Source organism: Terrapene carolina, unplaced genomic scaffold, assembly GCF_002925995.2.
Source record: "Terrapene carolina triunguis isolate 2854851 unplaced genomic scaffold, T_m_triunguis-2.0 Scaffold192, whole genome shotgun sequence".
Taxonomy (NCBI): Eukaryota; Metazoa; Chordata; order Testudines; family Emydidae; genus Terrapene; species Terrapene triunguis.
Genome location: NW_020664543.1, coordinates 13,867,960 through 13,892,082, shown reverse-complemented (window position 1 = coordinate 13,892,082; position 24,123 = coordinate 13,867,960). Strand labels below are relative to the sequence as shown.

The window sequence follows — 24,123 nt, the reverse complement described above, 5'->3', positions numbered from 1 at the left end:
CTGCCTCCCTGGACACCTTTGAGGAGCAGTGGGCGCTGTCCAGGGTTCTCTGCTCCATGTCTCCCTTTGGATCCATGATTTTATCCCTGTGACCTTCACTCCCATCCCTGTTTTTCATTAATCCTGTGGATTTAGTTCATGCCTGGGTCCTGTGGCAGCTCCTCTCCTTACTGTGGGGGGCTTTAGCAATGGGCAGGCTCACACCCACCCATCCCCAGTGCTTCAGTATCTCCAGACTCTCTACCCGATGGCTTCTCCCCCTCGAGGTTCCAGATCCCCTAAGACCTGTGACAAGCTCTTTTATACTCCCCTCCCATTGGCAACCAATCTAAACATCTTTAGGCACCCATAGTGCCCTTAACACCCCCATCCCCAGGAACACCTATAAGCACTTCTTAGGATCCCTCCACCATGTGCTCTGGAGACTGCCACAAACTAGCCACCAAGCTCCCTAGCTCCTTTAGAGGTCCCATGTTCTCCTGCTCCTCTGCTTGGAGGCTTCCATGTGCTTTTACTTCTCCCACAGACTCTCAGTTGGCTCCTACGCCACCTTGACCACCCCTTTAGAGACTCCCCATACTCCTGTTAGAGAACCCCTTCTATTCTCTCCGTCGAGCCCCCTGGTGCTGCTCCTTACACAGACTCCATCGCACTCTCTAGAACTACTCCCAGTTCTGCTTCTGCAGCCTGACATCCCCATTCTCTGGTTGCTCCCATTAAATACCACTGACAACTCCCCTTATAGGCCTCCCAGACCCACCCCGAGTCCTGCTGCTGCTATGTGAAGTTTTATTTCACACCAGCTGGGATACTGGGGGATTCTCACTCTGAACTGCAGTGTTTAAAATCAGGCTAGCATTTGATGTGATTAGTATTGAGAGTTCTGTTCCCAGCATTCAGGGGTTGGACGCGCAGGAGTGTGTTTGCACCTGGGTCTGATATTCTTTTAGACAGGCTGCTTTCTTCTGAGAGGGTGAAAAGCACCAAGGTAGGAAGCAGCCTTCAGGCAAACCCGACGACAGCCCAGCCCAAGGTGGCATGGTGAGCTCTCAGGGAATGATCAGGGTCAGAGCTGGAAATGGAGCAACTTAAGAAAACCGAGAGGCTGCAGTAAGTGGCTTTAGTGATTTAGGAGGGATGCTCTTCCCTCTAAGCCACTGCCCCAGAATGGTTTTGAGCGGGGAACATGCCGTTTTTGGTATGAGCTGTATAACAAAGAACCACTAATGCTCACTAAAGATCCCACAGATCTTTTTGCAAGAGCCGGGGAATTAACTTTGAGATGCTGACGGAATGTAGCTAATTACATTCAGCCTTCCTAAAGTAAAGCTGCAGGATAATTGGATGTGGTGTTGCTGTGTGCTGCATCCCGCCCCAAAGGTGGTGAGTGAAGCAACTGACTGGTTTGTAATAGCGGATCGATACAAGGGGGTCTGGATCTGTTCACAGGCAGAGGGAGAGGCAAAATGGGTCATTTGTTATGTGCTGTTTGCCTATCAGAGCTCTATTGTCCATTCAGGGCCAGGCTGCCCCGATATCCAGACCCACCTGTAACTTCCCCGACGTGCTGTCTCTTCCTCTAGTTGAACAGCAGTGCTGCGAAGGTGGTGATTGTGGGAAGCCAAGGGCCTGCATTGACCCTCCTCCCCAGGAATAACCTCATGTGCACCATTGCCAGGCAGTCGCGGGCATTTCCCCTGTTGTGTGGACAGTAACACTGTTCTCCGATCTTGGGCAGGTGGGGAAATGGGAGAAGGGGATCATCCACATGAAGTACCCAGTGTGGCCCCGCTATGGCTCCTTCCTGCAGCCCGTGTCGGACAATCGCCACCTCACCGTGGCCACCCTCGAAGAGAGGCCCTTTGTGATCGTGGAGAACACGGACCCGGCCTCTGGCGTCTGTGTGCGCAACACCGTCCCCTGCCGGAAGCAAACCAACTACACCGACAGGTAAGCAGGCACGCAGATGGGCTGCTGGAGGTGTCATGCCATGCTGCAGCCCTCATCTTCAGCTGCCCTAGGTGTGCTGGAGCAGGGTTAGACATGCCCGTGCTCTGCTTCTCACAAGGCCGGTAGAAGGGAGCGTCAGGTGTTCCAAGCCCTGCCCAAGAAAGGAGCAACCTCACTATAAAATGGTGCTTTCTGCTCGGGTAGTGCTTTCTGAGTGTTTGCAAACAGGAATGTGGCTGGTGTGGGTTTAATGTGGTGCCAGGATTCGGTACAGGAATTTTAGGCAGGATTTCTTATGCTGGCTGTAATAGCTCTGACTTCAGGCCTGATGCTCACAGCTGGGAGATGCTGCGTAGAACTGGGCTGCAGTCCAGTCCCGATTGTCAGAGCTGGGAGCCTCTGGCTCACGCTAGACTTTAGTTCTGACACTGTGAGAAGCCCCTGGAGCAGACTCTGGGGCATCAGTTCAGTGTCTATAAATGCTGTGTTTTCCCACCAGACTGGCTGCTGCCCTGGCCCATCAATTACAGTTCCAGGGCTGTGTGTGTGGAGAGCCAGCCAATAGATCCAGAGCTACGGCCCAGACTCCCCCGAGAGAGCCTTCTGAAAAGGTGGCCATGGAGATTGGCCTGGAAAGTGCCCCCGGAGGGACATAGCCAGGCAGGCCTGTGCATGCTCATTAATCACTTGCCTATGGCTGACCTCCGCAACTCTCTGATCAAGGTTGTGTCAGACAGCCTGTTGGAGCGCCTCTCTCACTTCCCGGCTGGAGCAGCCCCCCCTGTTGCCCTCCCATTTCCACAGTTCCCTCTCTCCCTCCCTCCTTCCTTCCTTCCTCAAGTGAAAGGATACGCCCTCCTCCCATTGGGAATCGAGGGGTAAGGGGACTATTCTGCAGCTATGTTTCCCCACACAAGGGATCACAGATGTTACTCAGAAGCTTCCCTCACCCCCATGTGGAGAGACGTGCTCCTTTCCCAGGGGAGCAACAGGTATTCTGCAGCTACCCTCTTAGCCCCCTGGGAAGTTATTCTTCCAGCTGACTGGCAAGGCCACCTCTTTCTTTGTAATTTGGACTTGGTTTGTGGTCCTGATTCCTCACTGCCTAACCGTACATTGGGTCTAATTCCCCAACACCCTGCCCCTTGTGCAGTCACATACACCAATGCAAAGTTGAGTCTAGAGTGGGTGTAAAATGCTACCAAGTCAGATCAGACCAGTAGCATATTGCACTTACTTTGCATCAGTTTTAACCTCTACATGAGGGGCAGGGCAGCAGAGAATCAAGCTGCTTATATTGAGATTTTGCTCTTGTGAAAAGTGCATTTGAAACATCATGGTTGGTGGCATGTGAGGGGAGAATTCTGGCATGGTAGCATTTTACACTCGCTTTGCATGGACATGAATGATGACCCAACATGCAGGGCTGTGAGAATCAGGCTCAGCAACCCTAGTGCTGCTTCCTGAGCACTCTGTGGACTAGTCAGGCCCTGCATTTGCCTACAGTGGTATATCAGCAATGCTGCATGAGGTGGCATAGGTGGTGGAATGGCCTTGGCATTACCATGGAGATCCTCTGAAGGAAGTGACCGATGTCTGTGTTGGTTTTTATTTTTAATGTCCTGGTTCCAGTGGGGATGGACCTGTGGACCCCTACACCAAACTCTGCTGCAAGGGCTTCTGCATTGATATCCTGAAGAAGCTGGCCAAGGCAGTGAAGTTCTCCTACGACCTCTACCTGGTAACCAATGGAAAACATGGGAAGATAGTGCGTGGCATCTGGAATGGCATGATTGGCGAGGTAGGGGGACAGGTGTGACCCATTCCCACAATGCACCTTTCCTCAAGGAGGGCCATGCCTGCAATCAGTTTACCAAAATGCTTGCAGCAATGATCTGAACTAGGAGTCTCCCATTTGAGTTGGGTCAGAATTTCAGTGTTTGGAGTCAGTTTCTGATCCTTGGCCATGCTTGGGTAAGGCACAATATGACATGGATGATGCTGGGGCTGTAATTGTTGGCAAAGCTGGGAGTACTGCCTAACAGCCTAACATTTTGCATTATTATTGTTTTCAGTTGTTTATAACTTTTCCAAACTTTAACTGTGTGGGCTGAAATTTGGGTGTCTGCCTTATGCTGAATGTTTTGGGGGAAATTTTAGCTAAAATGGTTGAGATTAGGGAAAAGTACATTGTTTTGTCCAAGTTTAAAAAATTCATACTATCATTGAAGCGCTAGTGCCTGCGTGCTTTGGAGCAAGACATTTGCCCTAGCATCAGTGATATGCCTTGTGCTGTTCCCATAAAAATGTACCCAAATTGGTCCAGGTTATCAGCCTCAAAAAAAATATCTCAGTTAGCACATGCTCACGAGAGACCTGTTCGTTTGGCAGCTAAATTCTCCAAAGATTCCATCTGTACTGAGCATGTTCCAACCTGGGGCTCCATTTCCTGCAATTGCTCCTCCCATCTGCCAGAGGCCACTGTGGTGCCAAGCACCGGAAGTGAGAGTAAGGAGACTCTCTGCATGTGCTTTCAGTGCTCCCCTGGTAGTTCCCAGGCAGTGTGGGGGAGGATGTACCTGAAGGGAATGCAGAGGGGTGGGGGGGGACAATGGAGGAGTAGGATCAGAGGAGGGGTAGGAGCCAGGGTGATATGGGGTGGGGGGCAGGAGTCAATGTAGGGGAATGCATAGCAGCATGGGATGGGGGCAGGCAATGTGGGGTGCAGGAGGTTGGATAGGAGAAGAGTGGGAGGGAAAAAGGAGACAGGCTATGTAGTGAACGAGGCTGTTGTCGGTAGAACCTCTGCTGTGTTTGTTGCAGACATTGGAAGGTGTGTAGTGAATGAGGCAGGGAACTGAAGGAAGAGAAAGGCTGGTCTCATGGTTAAAGCAGTTGAATACTGGCTGGAGAACTGGATTTTGTCCCTGCCTCTCTGATGCTGGGCAAGCCACTGAAACCAAAATGTTCATAGTTGGTCATTGTACGTTCATGATTTTCTGGGTGCCCGGCAGGCCGCCTGGAATCAGATTTGCAGAAGTGCTGAGCAATCACAACTGCAGCTGAAATAGATTGAAGCTGTGCTGTGAATATACAAATTGCTATAAAAACGCTGAGCACTGAAAAACCAGGCCCTAGATGTCTTATCGTGGCCACCCAAAATTAGTGGGCACTGTTGACAATTTTGGCCTTGATGTCTTTGTGCCTCCATTTCCCAGTTGTAAAATGGGGACCACCACCAACACCTAATTTCCTGGGTGTGGTGAAGATACATTTATTAATGTTTGTGAAGCACTCGGGTACTATGGTGAGAATATCATAGTCATGCCCAGGAGGACATTTAATAATTTTGTATTCCGTATGGAGTTTGGATGGTGTGCCTGGGGCCACACGTTGAATGAGGGTAAAAAGACATATTGAATAACTACCTTTTCACTGACTGAGGCAGGAGTTTTGTGGGAAAATAGGATAGGATCACATAATCAAGCACAGTATCATAATGCATATGCACAAGGGGGCAAAATTAAGGTTGCACAGGTATCCTTAACTCTGGCATTTCCTAACTTTTAAGTGCTTGATTTTGCAACCTTAACTTTCTTTAACATAGTATATGTGTGTACTATTTACATTTATTGGGCCCGATTCCCTGGTATGCTCAAGCTGTTTTGCATTGATCAGCAAGGCCAAGTAGTTGTAAACCTGGCTAAAATAGATTTAAGCTGATAAGTTTCACTGAAGCAGCACCAAGCAGCCAGAGCATGCTGATGCATATGGTCTATCTTTTTTCTGGTGCAGTGAGAAAGCAAGAGGAGCTCTGAGGTGGTGGTCAGTATATTGAGGCTGCCTAATTGTATAGCATTGCAGCCATGAGTCATTGATGTTGTGTTCTTATTAATTTCCAGAGCAGTGTTATTTTCATGTATTTTTTGTTTATTTTAGTGGATACTTTTGCATTAGCAGGAAATAAGCTCCCTTTCTCCCAGAAAGGTGTTATCTGAAAGAGCTGTTTGGGAAATTTTTTGTCTAAATAGTTTTGTTGGAAAATGCTGTTTTCACAAAATGGAAATTTTTTTGCAAAATCATGTCAACTTCCATGAATTTTGTTTAGGAAAAATTTCTAAATGTTATGTCAAAGCTAAAATTGCATTTCAAAATGTATTTTGTTTGCTTGTTTTTCCATTTCTTTTATTATTTTGACAATATGTCGGGACATGTCAGGCATAGTAGTGCATAATATGACATGTCCCGACGTAAGGTCAAAATAATAAAAGTAATGGAAAAGCACAAACAAAATAAATGTTGAAAATGTAATACAAAATGATGGGGTCTAAATTAAGTGTTGCCACTCAGAGAGCTTAAGTCATTGTGGATAGTTCTGTGAAAACATCTGCTCAATGTATAACGGCAGACAAAAAAGCTAACAATGTTAGGAACTATTAAGGGATAGAAAATAAGACAAATATCATAGTGCCACTATATAAATCCAGAGTACACCCACACCTTGAATACCGTGTGCAGTTCTGGTTGCACCATCTCAAAAAGATATATTAGAATTGGAACATGATTAAGGGTCTGGAACAGCTTAATCTTTCCCCAGATGGAAAAAGACTGGGACTGCTCAGCTTAGAAAAGAGACAACCAAGGGGGGATATGATAGAGGGCTATAAAATCAGGACTGGTGTGGAGAAAGTGAATAAGAAAGTGTTATTGACTCCTTCACATAACACAAGAACCAGGGGTCACCCAATGAAATTAATAGTCAGTAGGTTTAAAATAAACGTAAGGAAGTACTTCTTCACACAACGCCCAGTCAACCTGTGGAACTCATTGCCAGGGGATATTGTGAAGGCCAAAAATATAACTGGGTTAAAAAAAGAATTAGATAAATTCATGGAGGATAGGTCCATCAATGGCTATTAGACCAGATGATCAGGGATGCAATCCCATACTCTGGGTGTCCCTAAACTTCTGACTCCCAAAAGCTGGGACTGGACAACTGGGGATGGATCACTTGATAATTGCCATGTTCTGTTCGTTCCCTCTGAAGCATCTGGCACCAGCCACGGTTGGAAGACAGGATACAGGGTTAGATGGACCATTGGTCTGACCCAGTATGGCCATTCTTATGTTCTTAATTTTAAGTTTAAAGCAAAACTTCAAAATTTCTGCTTCATGGGACGTTTCAAAAATATTTAGTCACTCTGATTTGGAACAAATTAATTTTTTTTAAATGTTTGAGATTTCCTGCAAAACAGAAATTCCAGTTTTTGACCAGCTCTAGTAATTTATCTGGGGTCAGGGGTCCCTATGTACATTCAGTCCAGACTTTCACTGACTGCAGTGGACCAGGGCTCGGCCCAGTGTGTAGCAAGGCAGGAATCCAGTGAGTGGTAAGGAAGGAAGGAGGTAGTTGGGGAGTGTGAGTCTGACCTAGAGGTCAAGGACCTGAGTCTGTTGCTCCATTCCTGTGCTAAGGGCTAGGGAGGGGCAAAGGTAGCTTGTGCAGGGGCCTTGCTGCCCTGTGGTACCATTGGCTACTCTAACTCTTATGCTGTGCATCCCTTTGGGACTCCCGGCAGCAGAGGAGAGCTGTTGTGCAGTGCGCTATAACCATGCCCCCAACGTCTGGGAATGGTAGCAAGGCTGGCCTAGGGCCTTTATCCCAGTTCTGCAACAGCCAGGGTGGCCCTGTGGGGGCCGTATCCACCCTCTTTGTGTTGCCAGAATGGAGTCAAAGGGATGTGGGGTCACTGAGCATCAGGCCCTGAGCTTCTTAGGGGAGAACCAATTGGGAAGGGAGGCATCTTTCCTGTGCAGCCAGTCTCTGAAGCTGGGATGGGGAAAGGGGGAGTGGGTCACCTTGGGGCCAGTCTCTCTGCCACTCAGCTAGCAAAGGGAGGTGGGATTAGACTGAGACTGATGGTTAGCCATGCTGGAGCTGGGTCCCCTGTGAATTGCTGGCGTGCGGTTTCGCTCGCGTAGCTCCAGACTCACCTGGCTGCTTCCTTTGTCGTCCTCCAGGTGTACTACCAGCGAGCGGACATGGCCATAGGGTCCCTCACCATCAACGAGGAGCGGTCTGAGATTGTGGACTTCTCTGTGCCCTTTGTGGAGACCGGCATTAGTGTCATGGTGGCTAGAAGCAATGGGACAGTCTCGCCTTCTGCCTTCCTAGGTGAGCAGAGCCAGCCTGGTGCCAGGGTGGATGCTTGTTCTATGCGTGGAGCTGCGGGTGAGCACGGTGCGTTCGAGGAGGGGAAAAGCATAGAGTAAAAATGGAGGGTTAAGGCAGGCCCAGCTCTGGAGTCTCGGGTGAATCTCAGTGGGTCTGGGCTTGGTGAGGCCATGGGGAGCCTAGACTACGCTCTGTGTAAATGTGGTGGCTGTGGGCCATTTTGGTACCAAGGAATGTGCCTGGCATGTGGATTCAGATGGTGAGGAGTACCCAGAAGCAAGGCTGAGCCAGAGAGGTGCTTGATTTCTCTGGGACGAGACTTACTGCTGATGCCATCAAAGGGCTGATATTCCTGTCTGGGCTCAACTCCCCTCCCCGTCATGTCGGGGTACTTCCATTCTAACCTGTCTCTTGCTAGGTAAGGGGATTGGGGGCATTCTGGACTTGTGGATTCTATTCCTGGCTACGCCACAGACTTGCTGTGTGATCTTGGGCAAGTTACTCAAGCTCTCTGCCTCAGTTTCCCCATTTTGTAAAATGACTATAATAGCACCACACCACAGGGGCCTGGGGAGGCTGAACTAATTGTCTGATGGGGCACTTGGCGTTCTTCTGATCAAAGGTGCTATGAAAGCGCAAAGAACTGTCATTACTACCCATGCATAGGAATAGCTTCCCAAACTTTTTTTGGTGGCTGAGCTCCTTGACAGCTGCCAGATGAACTTAACATCCCATGATTTTGATAGGACATTGGCTGTGTTGCATTTTCTGTGTAGGATCAGCAATGAAAGAGTTAACTTATGAGATGCAATTCATTTTATCTTGGCAAAGCCAAGAGTGTCCTCTGCATACAAAGTCACTGCTTGCCCATGCATTGATTGAGAGCATCACTTTCAGTCAGTGTCAAAATGCAAGCTTAGATTCCACTTCTCCAGATTCTGACGGGTTGTGCTCATTTCCTGTATCCCATGGGCCTTCTTCTCTGTGTCCCTCTAGGCTCCTCCTGGAACCTGGGGGAGACTGTCTGGAGTTTAATACTGGTGTTCTAGCCTGTGTTATAGGGGCTTGTAGATGGGACACTGATCGCAAGACCAGGAAACTTTGAAGTCCAATGAACCAGTGATTAAAATGGAGCAGGGTAGTTTAAGGGCTAAACTGCTATAGAGACTTTTACCACTGGTTTAACTATGGGCCAGATCAGTGGAAGTCAAAGCCCAACACTGCTGGTGGTTTTCACTGGCCTTTGTGAAATGAATTGGTGAGTCTCAGACAAGCTCCCAGGGTATAAGGGTCCATGTCACAAAAGTCACCTCCACAAATTGGCACTGATCAGTCTCCCTGCTGGTGATGTCATTACAGGCCAAGGTCTGGACAGGCCCCAAGACTGAATTCCTTTCTTGCTCTAAGCAAGTGGCTGAGCTTGTATGCAATAGTTATTTTATTAAACTGAATCAGGGACTTGTTAGGTGGAGGCCAGGCTGAGCATGTTCTTGGGGAGGTTCATTCCACAAATCCAGTTCTTGCCTCTTCTGCACTTGAATTTTGTAATTACAGTTAAAAAAAAAACAACTAAGATGATTTTGAAGTGCTTTCCAGAAAAATAACCTGTAAGTTTAAATAAGACAAAAGTTTGTGTGTGGATGGATGTTTAATGCTGTATGTGAGTGTGTGTGAATTTGATTAGCAGTGCATGTTGCATGTTTGTGTTTATGTGAGGATGAGTGTGTTTGCAGTTCATGTTGTGTGAGTCTGTCCCTATATGTGCATGTATGTGCACATGTGTTTCACATGTGAATAACTGGCTAGCCAGCAGTACTGTAGAAAGGGATCTAGGGGTTATAGTAGATCACAAATGGAATGAGAGTCAACAGTGTGATGCAGCTGGAAAAAGGCAAATGTCGTTCTGGGGTGTATTACTGGGAATGTTGTACAAAAGACATGGGAGGTAATAGTTCTGTTATACTCGGCACTAGTGAGGCCTCAGCTGGAGTACTGTGTCCAGTCTTGGGCACCACACTTTAAGAAAGATGCAAACAAATTGGATTCCAGAGAAGAGCAGCAAGAATGATAAAGTTGTAGAAAACATGACCTATTAGGAAAGGTTGAAAACATGCCCAATTCTTAGTCTTGAGAAGAGAAGGTGGAGGGGGGACCTGATGATAGTCTTCAAATATGTTAAGGGATGTTATAAAGAGGACAGTGATCAATTTTTTCTCCAAGTCCTCGGAGGGCAGGTCAAAAAGTAATCGGCTTAGTTTGCAGCAAGGGAGATTTAAGTTGGATATTAGCAAAATCTTTCTAACTATAAAGATAGTTAAATACTGGAACAGGTTACCTAGGGACGTTGTGGAATTCCTGTCATTTGAGGTTTTTAAGAACAGGTTAGACAAACACCTGTCAACGATGGTCTAGGTTTACTTAATCCTGCCTCAGCACAGGTGGTTTGCATAGATGACCTCTGGAGGTCCCTTCCAGCCCTACATTTCTATGATTCTACATCTGTGTTTGTGTTCAGTACGTGTATGTGACATGCAGATGAGTGTGTGTGTACGTCTGTGGTGATGTATTTGAGTGTGCGTGACAAAGAATTCATGTCTTCATGTTGCTGAGGGTATATTTGCTTTGTGTGTGTGTACATATGCACCTTTTTGTATGTGAGTACCTGCTCTTAGGAAAGTGTGGGTGTGTGAACATGTGGATCATTGGCTGCATAAGTGTACATGTATGTTTGTGTATATGTACAAGCTTGCATGTCGGTGTGTGTATGCAGAATGTCTACGAAAGGGCATGTGTAGCACAGTGTCCGAGTATGCCTGCTTATGTTTGTGCATATGTCTGAGCTTGTCCTTGTTCTGTATGTTTGCACACATGTTGGCATAAGCCTGTATATGCTTTGAAGGCCTCTTTAAACTGTGCGCTGTCAAGTCAAAGACGTGCTGCTGCCAGAGGCTATGAGTGTCTCCTCCTCCCCAGAGCTTCCTGTCTCCTGTGCTGTGGGATTGCAGGAGAAATATACAGGCTCCCTGGCACTGCATAGTAGAGTGTATCTGCTCCAGAGGGAGCCAATGTCACCACCTTCACTGGAGGACAGATAAGCTCAGTGCCAGGACACTGGAGTGAGCTTATGGAGACAGAGGGGCAGCAAGCCCCCCTGGCTCCGCCCCCCCTCCAGAAAAGTGTTGCTGTCCCCTAACTCCAGCCGAGTCACCCTCTCTGATTTCAGTTACTTGAAGAATCAGGCCCCTGGACTTTAACTCTCTGCAGTCTTCAGATCTGGGCCTTCTCTTCCTACTGCACAGTCATCTCACCAGCAAACGTGTGTAGGAAAGCTAAGCCCAGGGGAAGCCAGGGTCAAAGGTTCCTCCTCTCCCCCCCCCCCCCCCCCCCCCCGCCCAGCTCCCTCCACATGCTAATGAAATGCATCTGATGCCATCAGATAAAGTTTTTCTCCTCCCTGACAGGGAAGGACATGCTGACAAATGGGCCTCTGCTGCTGTATTTTGAGGGCCTGAATTAATCCCATCCTTCAGCCTGCCCTTTAACGACAGAGCTCTATCACTCTGGGTGTCTGCTGCTGTCACCCAGCAACTGCCACTGTCTCTTCCGCTTGGTCTCTCTCTGCCTTGAGTGCCTCTTTCTGTTCACACCTCTTCCTGCCTTCTTGATGTCTCTGTCCCTCTCTTAGCGTCTCCTCTTCTTTTGTGTTTGCCTTGTTCTTTCTCCACATCCCATTCTCTCCCTCTCTCTCTAAATCTCTGCCCTGGCTCAGTACATTTAATAACGTATCTGATGTATTTTGTCCTTTTTTCGGTTGGTGAATTTTTCAGCCATGAGATTGTTATTTGCAGAAATTATTCAGGAAAGAATTCTAGACAATGAGTAAATTCCAGAAAAATCAGCATTCTCAATCTGCAGCTGGTGTGAGAGCAATTCCTCCCAAGTATTGGCTTCCTGAGCTGTTTGGATTGGACACGTGGGTTACATGGCATGTTTCTGTTCCCTGACTGGACTAAAGTAACTCTTAGGATCAGGTTTTTGGAGTGAATACTCGTGATTACAACTTAAAAATTCACTTTTCACTAATGTTCTGCAATATCCACTTAAAATGTCTTGTTTCCACAAATGTTCTTGCCTGGAAGCTCATTCACTGATGAGAAAATGAACACACACAGGATGTGAACACTGTCTCTTGAATAAATGATGCATTCAAACAAATATTCATGGACAGATGTTTGCAGTGTTCACTCAGTTCTAAACTCAGCCTTGCAAGATTCTATGCCACTCAGATTAATCTTAGATTGTGAACTCCTTTTGTTCTGTCTTTGTACAGCACCTAGCACAATGGGACCCTGGTCCTTGAGTAGGGCTCCTACGTCCTATAGTAATACAAATAATAAACAATACTTAAGGCCCTACTTGAATCACAGGATGATTGTCCAAAAATTGCAGCTCAGTTGGGAGAAGCCATGGAAAATCACGGAAAAGTAATAATGGACCTTATTACCGCAAATACGTTTCCACGATTTTCTGCCCTGGGTTCTCACTGTCAAATTGCAGCGGAAGCCTAATATTGCGGGATCCACAATATCGCAAATGAAGTAGGGCTTTAACAATACTACTACTAATAAACATACACCTGTTCACCTGTGCTACTTGAAAACTTTCTGACAAGTGAGTAATGTCTCATTCGTTTTTCCTCTGTCACTATGTTATGATCAGGGCAGGTGAGTAGATTTTATGCCTGGGCTGGTAAATTTTCATGACGGTTTTACACGGCTGGTTTCTCTCTCTCCCAGCTGCCCTTGGCTAATTTCTCAACCTGCTTACATCAGGTCTGAATTTAGCTCTTTTTGTGAGGGAGACTCTCCCTTTTACTTCCCTCTTTCTCCCACTCTGAGTTACTTAATAAATAGCAAGACAGGAGTATTTAGCGTGTGCTCAGTCTGTAGATGAGGACACCCAGGAGCTATCGGTCATCTTTCAGTGTAATCCTGATGCCCTTTAGATCCAAGGGCACTAATAGGATCACCACAAATGTATTCTGCTGAGAAGGGTATATCTGTCTCTATAGGGTCACATGATCCTGTGTGATGCTTTAGGGGGATTTTCCCTGAGCCTCTAGGTTTGGGTCCTGCTGTATTACTCGGTGGGAGGGTCCAGTCGCCTATAGTGACACACGCATGGGACCAGATGCAGCACAACTGGAGTTGACTGCCTCCCTCTTGCCTTGCAGAGCCCTACAGCCCGGCGGTGTGGGTGATGATGTTTGTGATGTGTCTCACTGTGGTCGCCATCACCGTCTTCATGTTCGAATATTTCAGCCCCGTCGGCTACAACCAGAATCTAACCAGCGGCAAAAGTAAGTTGCTTAAAGGAACCACGAGCAAATGTTGCGCAATGGGACGGTGCCCTTTGTCACAAGCACCCTGCCCCTCCCCACCCCACACACACGTAATGCAGGCAGCTGCAGTCTGTGAGCTCTGCTTTATGAGTGGGAAGGCACCATAATAATTCCATGGGTTCTTACAGCCCCTCACGTCCTGGGGAAGCATTGGCTCATCCCAGGGTCATGTTTTCAGCCACATCCGTGGGTTACGGTGCGGAGGGGGGCGGGGGGGAAGGAGCTGATTCCCAGCCTCTTTCAGCAGAGCTTCAGCCTTTGCAAAGCAGACCCCAGCCTCCATGAGCTGGGCCTCATCCACTCCCCAGCCTCTGTTATTGGGGGAGGGAGTCTTCCTTTCCTCAGCCAGGGCCTCTGAGAGTCTCTTTGCCTAGCACCAGGTACCAAAACGGTACCTCCAGTGTCTTCCACTTCAACCTCAACATGGGAAACTGAAAAGCCATAAAATACCCCTCCCCCTAACTGTGCACACGCTTCTGTCTTTCCCCCCCATTGCTCTGCAATACAGGATGCCAGCTGGAGATTCCTCGGGCCACTTCAAGTTGACATGGGATTTTTGCCAATGCCCATTGTGGAGATAGATTCATAAATTCCAAGGCCAGAAGGGTCCATGGTGACCATCTAGTGAATCCAATTCCTTCCAGACCTGTTGTCTGTGGCTGTCACCAGCAGGACCGATCAGCCTATTACTTTGCTGTCTGCTCTAGCTAAGAGCTCCCACATCCGAGCTAGCTGGGGAGATTTTCTCACATTTGTTTTGAGGAGCTGTCAGCCCCAGGCCAGGGTGCCATCTTTGCCCTTGATGAATGTTCATTAAAGCGCATCCATCCTGACGGGTGCATAATGAAAATGCTTCTTGAAGCAGCATCAATGACTCCCCTGTGCACTAACACTCCAGGACCAACCCTCTCCCTGCTCTAGTTTCAGAGATCCCGGACAGTTTCTCAGCGTCAACCTTGGAGGGTTTGCCGTTCAGTCAGGGATTAGACACTGGGAGGAAAGGAGAGTGTCAGAAGGAAGCTGGTATCTACCAGGAGGGAATAGCCTTGAGCCCACAGTAAAAATACACAATCTATTTTTAGCTTTCATCTTCCAAATGAACAAAGGCTCCAGCAGAACTCGGCCAGCCGGAACCCTGCTGCTCCATTCCTCTCACCAGAGAGCGCTGGCTTGTTCTCGAGTCTCGTGCCTCATTTCTCATTTTGTCTCCTTCTTTCCCCCTAGTTTTAATTTTTTGGTACGTTGTTGGGAGGTGGTGGGGCAGCAAAACGCATTTCCATTCCACTCTCTCCTGCAGAGAGAGGCAACCATCCAGCTATTTCCGGAGGTGAAGTCAGAAAAGCTGCTGCGTAGTAGGTCTCTATGTCTCTGTGCTGAAGTCCAGTCTTGGATCCTCACCAGAAATGGGTCTAGCAGATTTCCTTCACAGCCCAGCCAGAACCTGCCTAGGCCACGTACTCTGTCCTGGCAAGATTCCTCTCTCGCGCTTTCTCACCAGGACTTTGGAACAAAACAAGCACCAAAGAATCTCTACCAGGTTTTCTATAAGACTCAGTGCCTGGATGCTGCAAGGACTAGCGCTATAGCAATATCTACAACAGATCAGATGTTGGGACAGGCTCGTGCTGAGATGCTCAGTGTATGTTGGGAGAAGCTCAGTGTTCAGACCGACTCCTGTTGAGACAGAACCGGTGCTTGTTGGGACATGGCCCCGAGATATTTTAGTTTTAGGTGAACAGCCAGCTTTTAATTGGCTCCACTCAACAAAGCAGGTAGATCTTTACATTAATAGGGAATCTCTGACAGTCATTTGAAGGTCCCTGAAACACAGCCAGACTTACCTGCTCCATGTTAGGGGTAGGATGTGGGCCCAGAAAGTGTTACCCTGTTTGTGGTGTCTGGGCTTCAGGCAATACTTCCTCTCTCCATATACCGAACCCACCAGTGAATGCAGGAATTAAGGAAGAAAAAAAAAACTTTCCCCAAAAGCAAACCTGGGCCCACGTTGTTTGGTGGTGAGTTACACGTATAAAAAGGCAGTAGCGTAACTGGAAATCTCATTTATCTCCAGCTCAAGGCTAAAAGCCAGGAGGAATCGTCCCTAGTTGTTTTCCAGGAAACATAAGTTGGGGCAGCAGCATGCCTGAGGTTGGAGAGCCGTGTTGTGTTTATCAAAAGGCCCAGGTTCATTCTGAGCTACCCAAAGCCTCTCTCCTTTTCTCCTCCCAGAGTCCGGCGGGCCCTCCTTCACCATTGGCAAATCTGTCTGGCTGCTGTGGGCCCTGGTCTTTAATAACTCGGTGCCCATTGAGAATCCAAAAGGCACCACAAGTAAGATCATGGTGCTGATCTGGGCCTTCTTCGCAGTGATCTTCCTGGCCAGTTACACAGCTAACCTGGCAGCCTTTATGATCCAGGAGCAATATATTGACACCGTCTCTGGGCTGAGTGACAAGAAGGTGAGGAGGGCTCGCAGAAAATAACCACAGTTTGGGAGGGGAAGCATGGGGGCATAACCATGGCTGGGTATGGAACACACAGAATGAGTAGGGTAGGTATATTAGGTTAATCAAGTAAGGACTGAAGAGAGCTGACCTGCTTTGCCTTCTGAACAAGTCAGGCTTCCATAGCATGGACTGCTGGTGGATACCAGCAATAGGAGCAATGTGTAGAATCCATTAAGCGTGGTTACTGCTTACTCTGAATGTGTGTGCCTCAGTCTGACAGCCGTGACACCTCTCCGGGGCAGAGCGGGACTAGGAGCCCACGGTGTACATCCTGGACAGGAAGAATATGGTGGGATAAGTGTGCGTTGAGAGGGCGAGGCGAATGGATGGGTTTAGGGCACTATTCCAATGGTGGTTGGGTTGAAGATGAGAAGTTTAATGGCATCACAGTCTTGAGGGAGCAAGAACTCCTTTTGCCTAAGGTTGAACAGATTTGAAGGCTGAATGGTCGGAGTGTGGGGTGGAGGGGGAAGGAACAAAAAAGAGGCTGAGAGAAGTAACCTGGGAGAAACCAAGATGGAGAGCTAGCAGAGTGACCAGCAGAGAGAGACTGAAACCAAAGAGCAGAGCAGAGAGAGGGGAGCAACGTTCTAATGCAGAACCTGACTTGTGGGCCCTCTTCTCCCACCACAGCATACAAGTATTGCCCACAGAGGTCAATAGGAGATGCTCGTGTGCTATGATAGAAGTGGACCCAGTAGCTCTCCTGTGTGTCCCTTTCTCCTCCCCACTAAGCCAGGCTCTTGCTAACAGAGCACAGGCAGGCCTCCAGCTAGGAACACCTATTAATAAATCTAATGCCTTTGGGGGGCAAGTGCCAGGAAATAGGGTTCCTGCACTCAATGGCTAGGGTTTGTGGGACTAAGGGTCACGAGGCCTGGGTTTGATTCCCAGCTCTCCCATGGACTTGTTCCACCTTGGCCAAATCAAACCAATTTTGACAAAGTGGGAAACTTTTTGTGGCAGCATCATCCCACTTTTCAGCCGGTGCTGGTGCTGATACAGGTTGACAGTGACAAGGTGGGAATAGATAGAAGGGGTAGAAATGGAGTGGAAGCTGGGCTCAAGGTGAGGGTGAAAACAGAGCCTGGGTCTATCACTGGGCTAAGTAGAAAATCCAGGAGGAGGCCTGGAGTGCAGTGCTGGACCTGTTTGTTGGACCAGGCAATTGATTGTTGTTCGTGGTGATTGCTGTTCTAGTTCCAACGGCCCCAGGAGCAGTATCCCCCATTCCGCTTCGGCACCGTTCCCAACGGCAGCACGGAGAGGAACATTCGGAGCAACTATCCAGATATGCACACGCACATGGTGAAATACAACCAGCGCTCGGTGGAAGATGCCCTGACCAGCCTCAAAATGGGGTACGTCTCCCTTTAAGAGCAACTCTTCTGAAACAGGAGTGTACCTCCATAGCTGGAGCGTGCGTAGGCTTCTACCCCCAAAATGCCTGGGGTGGGGCAGGAAGTGACCGTCATCCCGTATTTACGTTATCAGAAACGTGGGGGGATGGAGATGAAGTCAGATCAACATGCCTGACTTTAGGAGACTACTCCAGGTAAGAGGTCCCACCACCTAACACAAGCATACACGGCCAGGTCCTCCACTGCTGTGAGGGGGATGTAGCGCCATAGAAGTAAAGAAGGAGATGTCCCAAGATCTCCATCTGGCACCTGGTGTGTGTGCGTTTTCGATAGTGAATCAAGTAATTTAAGAATGCCTCATCCTCTTGCACAATAGCCTTTAGCTTTCAAAGGGGATGAGTGGGTAGGAAGCTAGGGAGTGAGAGAGACACACACACATTGTCCTTGCAGAGAGCATCAGGTAAGAAATCCACCCTCTCTCTGGGTATCTCCTGAGTACATATTCCCTCCCGGCACTACCATCTTCCAGATGAGAGGGCAGACTGAAGTCCTGACCGCTTGTGGTCCTTACTGAGCCTATGGCACTTCTCATGAGCACAGGCGTGTTAACAACTGTATCCTGCTGCTGCCAAATTTTAGCTCAGGCTTGTCTACACAGTGGCACAGCTGCACCACTTTAGTGCTTCAGTGCAGACACCACCTATGCCAAGATGCAGGGTTCTCCCATCAGTGTAGGTGATTCACTTCCCCAAGAGGCAGTAGCTAGGTCGACAGAAGAATTCTTCCATTGACCTAGCGCTGTCTACACAGGGACTTTGGTCAGATGAATTATGTTGCTCAGGGGTATGGTTTTTTTACACCCCTGACCAACCTAGTTAAACTGACCTAATTTTCTAGTGTAGACCAGGCCTCTGCTGATTACAGGCTGTTGACCTGAGGATATGCCTACGCTGCAGTCAGAGGTGTGACTACAGCACATGTAGACACACCCAAGGTAACTTTGATCTATCTCCCTTGAATAACAATAGCAGTGAAGCCATGGCAGAATGGACTGTACAAGCCTCCCTAGACCCTGGGTATGTAACTCTAGCAGGTAGCCCATGCTGCCGTCCTTACTCCCACAGCTTCATTATGATTGTTCTTCAAACTAGCCAGATCAAAGCTAGCGGGGGTATGTCTACACGTACTGCCGTCATATCTTGGATTGCAGTGTAGACATCCCCTAGATCACCTCTTCAATTTCAATGGAGGACAGGGTTTTTTCCCTTCATTTTGTGTCCTTAATTGTTGTGAGTGTTGCTATGTGATGTTAAACAGCTGCCACCTTTTACCTCAGAGGTGGCTGCCTTTCAGTGGTGTGCAAAGTGATCTTTATAGATATGTCACTGCCTTTAAAATGATATTGGCCTGAGGAAAGCCTTTTTTTGGGGGTAGCCTTCTCCCATTTGGGGCATTTGGAGCCAAAACTCTAGTTGAGTCTGGGCTTGATGACCATATAGCTGCTGAGCCTCAATACCATTAGCAGCTCCTCCTTGTTTAGAAAGGGAAGCGTCCAAGTTTCCTCCCCGGCTGTCTGAGATGAGATGCTGAATCCAAAGCCCCTGTGGATACTCTGTTTCCTCCCTTCCCGGTATCTCCTCACCCTTTCCCTTCCCCAGCCACTCCTTTCCCATCTCCTCTGTTGCTGTCCTGGCCCTGAACTCTCTGTTTGGTTCCAGGAAGCTGGACGCCTTTATCTACGATGCTGCTGTGCTGAATTACATGGCCGGCAAGGACGAGGGCTGCAAGCTGGTGACCATTGGCAGCGGGAAGGTCTTTGCTACCACCGGCTATGGCATTGCTCTGCAGAAGGATTCCAAGTGGAAGAGGCCAATTGACTTGGCCCTTCTGCAGTTCCTGGGAGATGGTGGGTATTTCTTTCCCCGCTCAGCACCGGGGAGCGGTGTCACTCCTCTGACTGGGTGACAGTGTTAGCCTAGCCCTTCCCTTCTTGCACTTCTTTCCTTGCAAAGCTGGGGAAACAGCGTTACCCAAGAATCAGACACGCACAAAGGTGGCTCTCCTATCTCTCACCTTCCCTTACTTGCTTGCTCTTCCCTTTTCCTTTCCTTTCTCTCTCTGGCACAAACATGCTGCTGTTTTATTTAAAAATGTATTTATCCATTAAAACTGGAAGAGGATCAGACAGTCCATCAAAACCAGCACTTACGTTGCGAATTAACCCAGACATCTAGGGCTCCATCCCTGTAATCTAGGGGCCAGATCCTCAGCTGGTGTAAATGTATACCAGCTGGGAATCCTGGCCCTAGCTTTCTCCTCCACCTGCCACATGGAAGTCATCTATGGCACGCAGCTTTGAATCTCTTGGTCTCCTGGTACCTGAGGGAGCCCCGGCTGGACTCTGTGTAGTCAAGCAGTCAGTCTGTGGTCTGAGCTGTGCATTAGGGGAAACATCAAGAAGTATTCAGAGAGCTGTTCTTCTCTGTCAGGTTGTTTGTGGTTAACATTCAATCGGGCCCAGCCTCTCCTGGACGTTATTCTCTCTGCAATCTCTCTCTTCCCGCTAATAGGCAATAAAACTCTCCTGGCAGCTTTGAGACCTTAAGTGATCTGTGTGCAAAGTATAAAGGCATGTGGGGGAGAGGAACGGGACGTTCAGGAGTAAAAACGTAACAGAGCTAAGGGGGGAGGAGAGGGGGAAAGAGGCAGATCAGGACAGAGGAAGAGAATTATGGGGAGAAAAGGGTATGGTTATGGAGGGGAAGAAATCAAGGAGTCAGAAAAAGGCTATCACACGTACAAATCTAGGAGAGTTCGGTGAAGGCACAAACCGGGGAGAAATCCTGAAGGCTGACTAGAGGAGAATTCTATTAATAACTTCTGGGACGCAGTGGATTTCTTTTCTGCTCCTAAAACAACGTAGACGTTAGACTGTGAAGTGAGGGGGTCGGTGCCTCATGCTGCAGGGGCACAGGATGCACCTGGCTAGAATCTCAGTCTGTCCCTGTGTGTGTAATTGTTTCCCAGGGGAAACCCAGAAACTGGAGACCGTCTGGCTGTCGGGGATCTGCCAGAATGAGAAGAATGAGGTGATGAGCAGCAAGCTAGACATTGACAACATGGCCGGGGTCTTCTACATGCTGTTGGTGGCCATGGGGTTGAGCCTGCTGGTCTTTGCCTGGGAGCACCTGGTGTACTGGAAACTGCGCCACTCTGTCCCCAAGTCGCACAAACTTGACTTCCTTCTGGCCATAAGCAGGGTAAGTGCCTTCCCCACACGTTTCCTCTACGTGGCCATGTTCCCCCCAAGTCGCTCTTTATTGAGCTTATTTATTCAGGAGGGGCTAGTTTGTCACCAGGAGCAAGGGCTGAGTGGGTGTGTCTGGTAATGGGATGCTGAGTATTTTGCCTCTAGGCTACTGATCAGAATATGGTCCTGATGAGTAACCAAAAGCTGCCAACGTCTGCTGGCTCTTTGGTGGCTGCATGAGAGGGATATGTGGGCTCGGTTCTGCTCCTTGCGGATAACATTCTGAATCAAAGAGCCACTTTCACAACTGGCCCAAGGACTGACTGGGCCTGTCCGCTCCCCCTTAGAGATGTCCTTCCAGATCAAGTCAGAGGCACATTGCTGGGGCAGGAGGGAGGAAGCTTGTGCTGCCCACAGTGTCTGTGTTCTGTGGATAAAAACAAGCCTCTTGTCTGAATGGCTGCGGGGTTCTCTGGTGGGAGCCTTTTCCCAGCCCTAAATTCACATGAAACAATCGAGCACCAATTAAAAGCGCACCAAGGAAATGAATAATGAATGGATGCGCCAGTCCCTCACCTTGTCACTTTCACATTCCTAAGCCAAGATAGCTTATCGCACGTGAAATGCCTTGAGTTTAGTATATGGCTCGTGCTCCAACAAGCCCTCACCTCATCTGGTGTGAAACCAAAGTTAATGGGGATGCTGTTCAAAGCGAGGCTGGTGAGTGAGTGAGAGAACTGAGGGAAAGACTAAGGTCTGGGTTTCTCTAGGCAGGAGGAAGACATCGTGGAGACATGCTTGTTGGCTAGGCCTGGGGATGGATGGTGTTCTGCCCTCAAGTTTCACTGCTGATCAAAGTGCTTGTTCTGGGGATGAGTCCAGTGGATCACTAGTGGGAGGAAACTATTCTAAAAAGGGAAGATGTTTGGAATCAGGGTATTTGGAAGAAATACAGAGATCTTTGCACAGTAGACGATATTCCTGGCCCACAGCAATGTGACCTCAGGCCAGTCCTGGGCTGCTCTGCATCTCAACTATGGGTGTTTATCATTGTTCTGTAGTATTTATCCACTTTATCCTGCATGAACATGGAGCTTGTACATGAGGGATTGCCCTGGCTCATCCCTTCCAAGGACCCAAGATGCACTGATTTATCATTCTTCACCTCCCACCCTGTGCCCCCTGCACTCAGGGTTGCTCTGGCCACTTTCTCTCTCTCTGCTTTTCAGGGCATTTATAGCTGTTTCAATGGAGTCCAGAATCTGGAGAGCCCTGTTCGTGTTCGCACTCCCGATGTCACCGCTAACTCTGCCCAAGCCAACGTGCTGAAGATGCTGCAGGCTGCCAAGGACATGGTGTCAACAGCCACTGTTGGGAGCTCCCTTGAGAATGCCACGCGCACCATCGAGAACTGGACGAACCGGAGCGAAAACCTCCAGACCACGTTCTCCCTTAGAACTCCTCAGCTTGTTGTCCAGAACACCAGTGTGTCCAACAGGCCACCCTACTCCTCCAATATGGCCGCAACAGAGAAGCTTGGGCGGGACTGTGCCCAGAGGGCTGTTCCATCACCCATCTCTGCTCCCCAACAGCCCTTTGTGGACTCTAGGCTGCCAGCTAATGAAAACTGGAGGGCAGTAAATGAGCAACCTCCAATACTTCACCCCCTAAAGTTTAGAGGAAGCTATTCTGGGGATAAAGTTCTTCCAGGTTCCACCGTGGATGGCTTTCCGCACCTCCTGGTGAGGACCATGCCTCCATCCCATTTCGGGAGCCACGTGCCCCTGGGAAACCATCTTAGCACTCCCCTCTCACCACTGAAAACTCAAAGGGAGCTTCCCCTCCCAGACATCTACAAAGAACACAAGCACCCTGTGTCCAGGGGAGAGGAAAAGGAGAAGCTCCCACCAAATGTTCACCTTGTGTATGGGGAAGGAGGACATGGGGGCCCAGCCCAGCTGACAAAGCTGTTCTCCACTTCCGAGAAGAGCCCTTTCTTGCCTCCCGACTGCATGTACAGCTCCTTCTCAAAAGCCGACAGGCCTTGCAGACCCTTAGTTACTGTGTTCAAGGAACCGGAACCAGTGGAGCTACCTCTTCTGGGCAAGGAGAAGCCGAACAGGAGAGCCAGCCTGCTGAGGTCTGCCTGGGAGCAGAATGAGAAACACCATTCCCTAGGCATCCGGAGATACGATGGCAAGTCTTCCACCCGAGGAGATGTGCCAGATCTCTTCCCCAAAGCCGGTGTGGCGCTGAGGCAGACACCAATGTACTATCCCACTGAAGCCCTCAGGCCCAGTGCTATGTGCAACAGAAAACGCGTGGAGGCAAACTCCAGGCTCCCTTGGAAAGGACAGCGGCTCCTGCACTCTCAGGCGGTGAGGCTGCCCTCTTACGGGGAGGCATGCCTGCAGAACGCCACCGGTGTGCACCGGGCCTCCTCCACCGTGGTGCACAAACAGTACGCCTACATGAACTCCTATACGAACCTGCCCATGTACTTGGGGCGGCTTTACCAGGGGCCTCCCCCGCTCTGCGAACACTCCAGGACCAGCCAGCGCTGTGTCAGTCGGGCTCCCTGGGCACCCAGGAGCAGGGACTACTTGGTCCAAGAGGACAGCCGGAGGACCATGTACTTTGACAGCATGTACAGAGACTGTACCGAGCGAAGCAGAGCAGAGCCGTCCTTCCTCCAGATGGTCAATACGGAGAGGAGGGACCTCCTGGCAGCCCAGAGAATGAACAGTCCTTACGCTGCCCGGTCCTGGAGACGAATCTCTAGCCTAGAGTCCGAGGTGTGACGGTACAGAGGGGGGCAGGGTTAGGGCTATCGTTACTTAGCCTATATCCATGTTACTGCTGTCACACACCATCTGGAGATAACCGCTTCAGGTGGGACTCTTGGGGATTGATCCCATAAGGGAGACTCTAAAATATCAGTCCATGAGTTTCCCCTGCTCTTTGGCACCAGCCGGAAGATCTTTTCCCATTTCCTCAGCTACTGACGGACCAAAAAAATAATAAAGCAGCAGCTATTTGATACGGGGCACAAATCTAACTGTAGAAGGCACTTTAATGTGTGAATTCTGAAGTCTTCCATTGCTGGGCACTGGGACTTAACATGGGCAGTGCGATGCTCTTGGTTGTGTCTTGTCCAATTGAAATGCTCAGTCATATGTGGCTATAGCTATAAAGTATCCAGTACAATGTCAATCATTTATTTTTGGTTCCAGTTAACTGGGGGGCGCATGCCCAGCTCTGCTCTCTGTGAAAAAATGGGGACATCTTCCAGCCCTGCTCCCCACCCCCCAACTGTGACTGTCTGGCTTCTAAAGCTGCACTGCTTGAAATGGTCTGCTAATGAATGGGGACCACACCAGGGACAGGAACACCCACATTTCTTAGGATAGTTTCAATAGTTTTCTTCACATTTTGGTTTCTTAAAGCGAGAACTCACAAGGCCATGCCCAGGTCATTAA

At 48.9% G+C, this 24,123-nt stretch overlaps 1 protein-coding gene across 1 annotated transcript in view; it reads left to right on the top strand.

The window, feature by feature from the left end:
- The window catches only part of GRIN2C (glutamate ionotropic receptor NMDA type subunit 2C), a 46,041-nt gene extending 22,194 nt beyond the window's left edge, over positions 1-23,847 (top strand). Inside the window, exons 5-13 of the mRNA XM_024215216.2 lie at positions 1,739-1,950; positions 3,583-3,751; positions 7,972-8,125; positions 13,359-13,484; positions 15,756-15,985; positions 17,234-17,394; positions 19,113-19,300; positions 20,422-20,654; positions 21,874-23,847. Coding sequence (XP_024070984.2) covers positions 1,739-1,950; positions 3,583-3,751; positions 7,972-8,125; positions 13,359-13,484; positions 15,756-15,985; positions 17,234-17,394; positions 19,113-19,300; positions 20,422-20,654; positions 21,874-23,445 — 3,045 coding nt within the window. The 3' untranslated portion in view covers positions 23,446-23,847. The remainder of the gene's footprint in view (positions 1-1,738; positions 1,951-3,582; positions 3,752-7,971; positions 8,126-13,358; positions 13,485-15,755; positions 15,986-17,233; positions 17,395-19,112; positions 19,301-20,421; positions 20,655-21,873) is intronic.
- Positions 23,848-24,123: the final 276 nt, after the last annotated feature.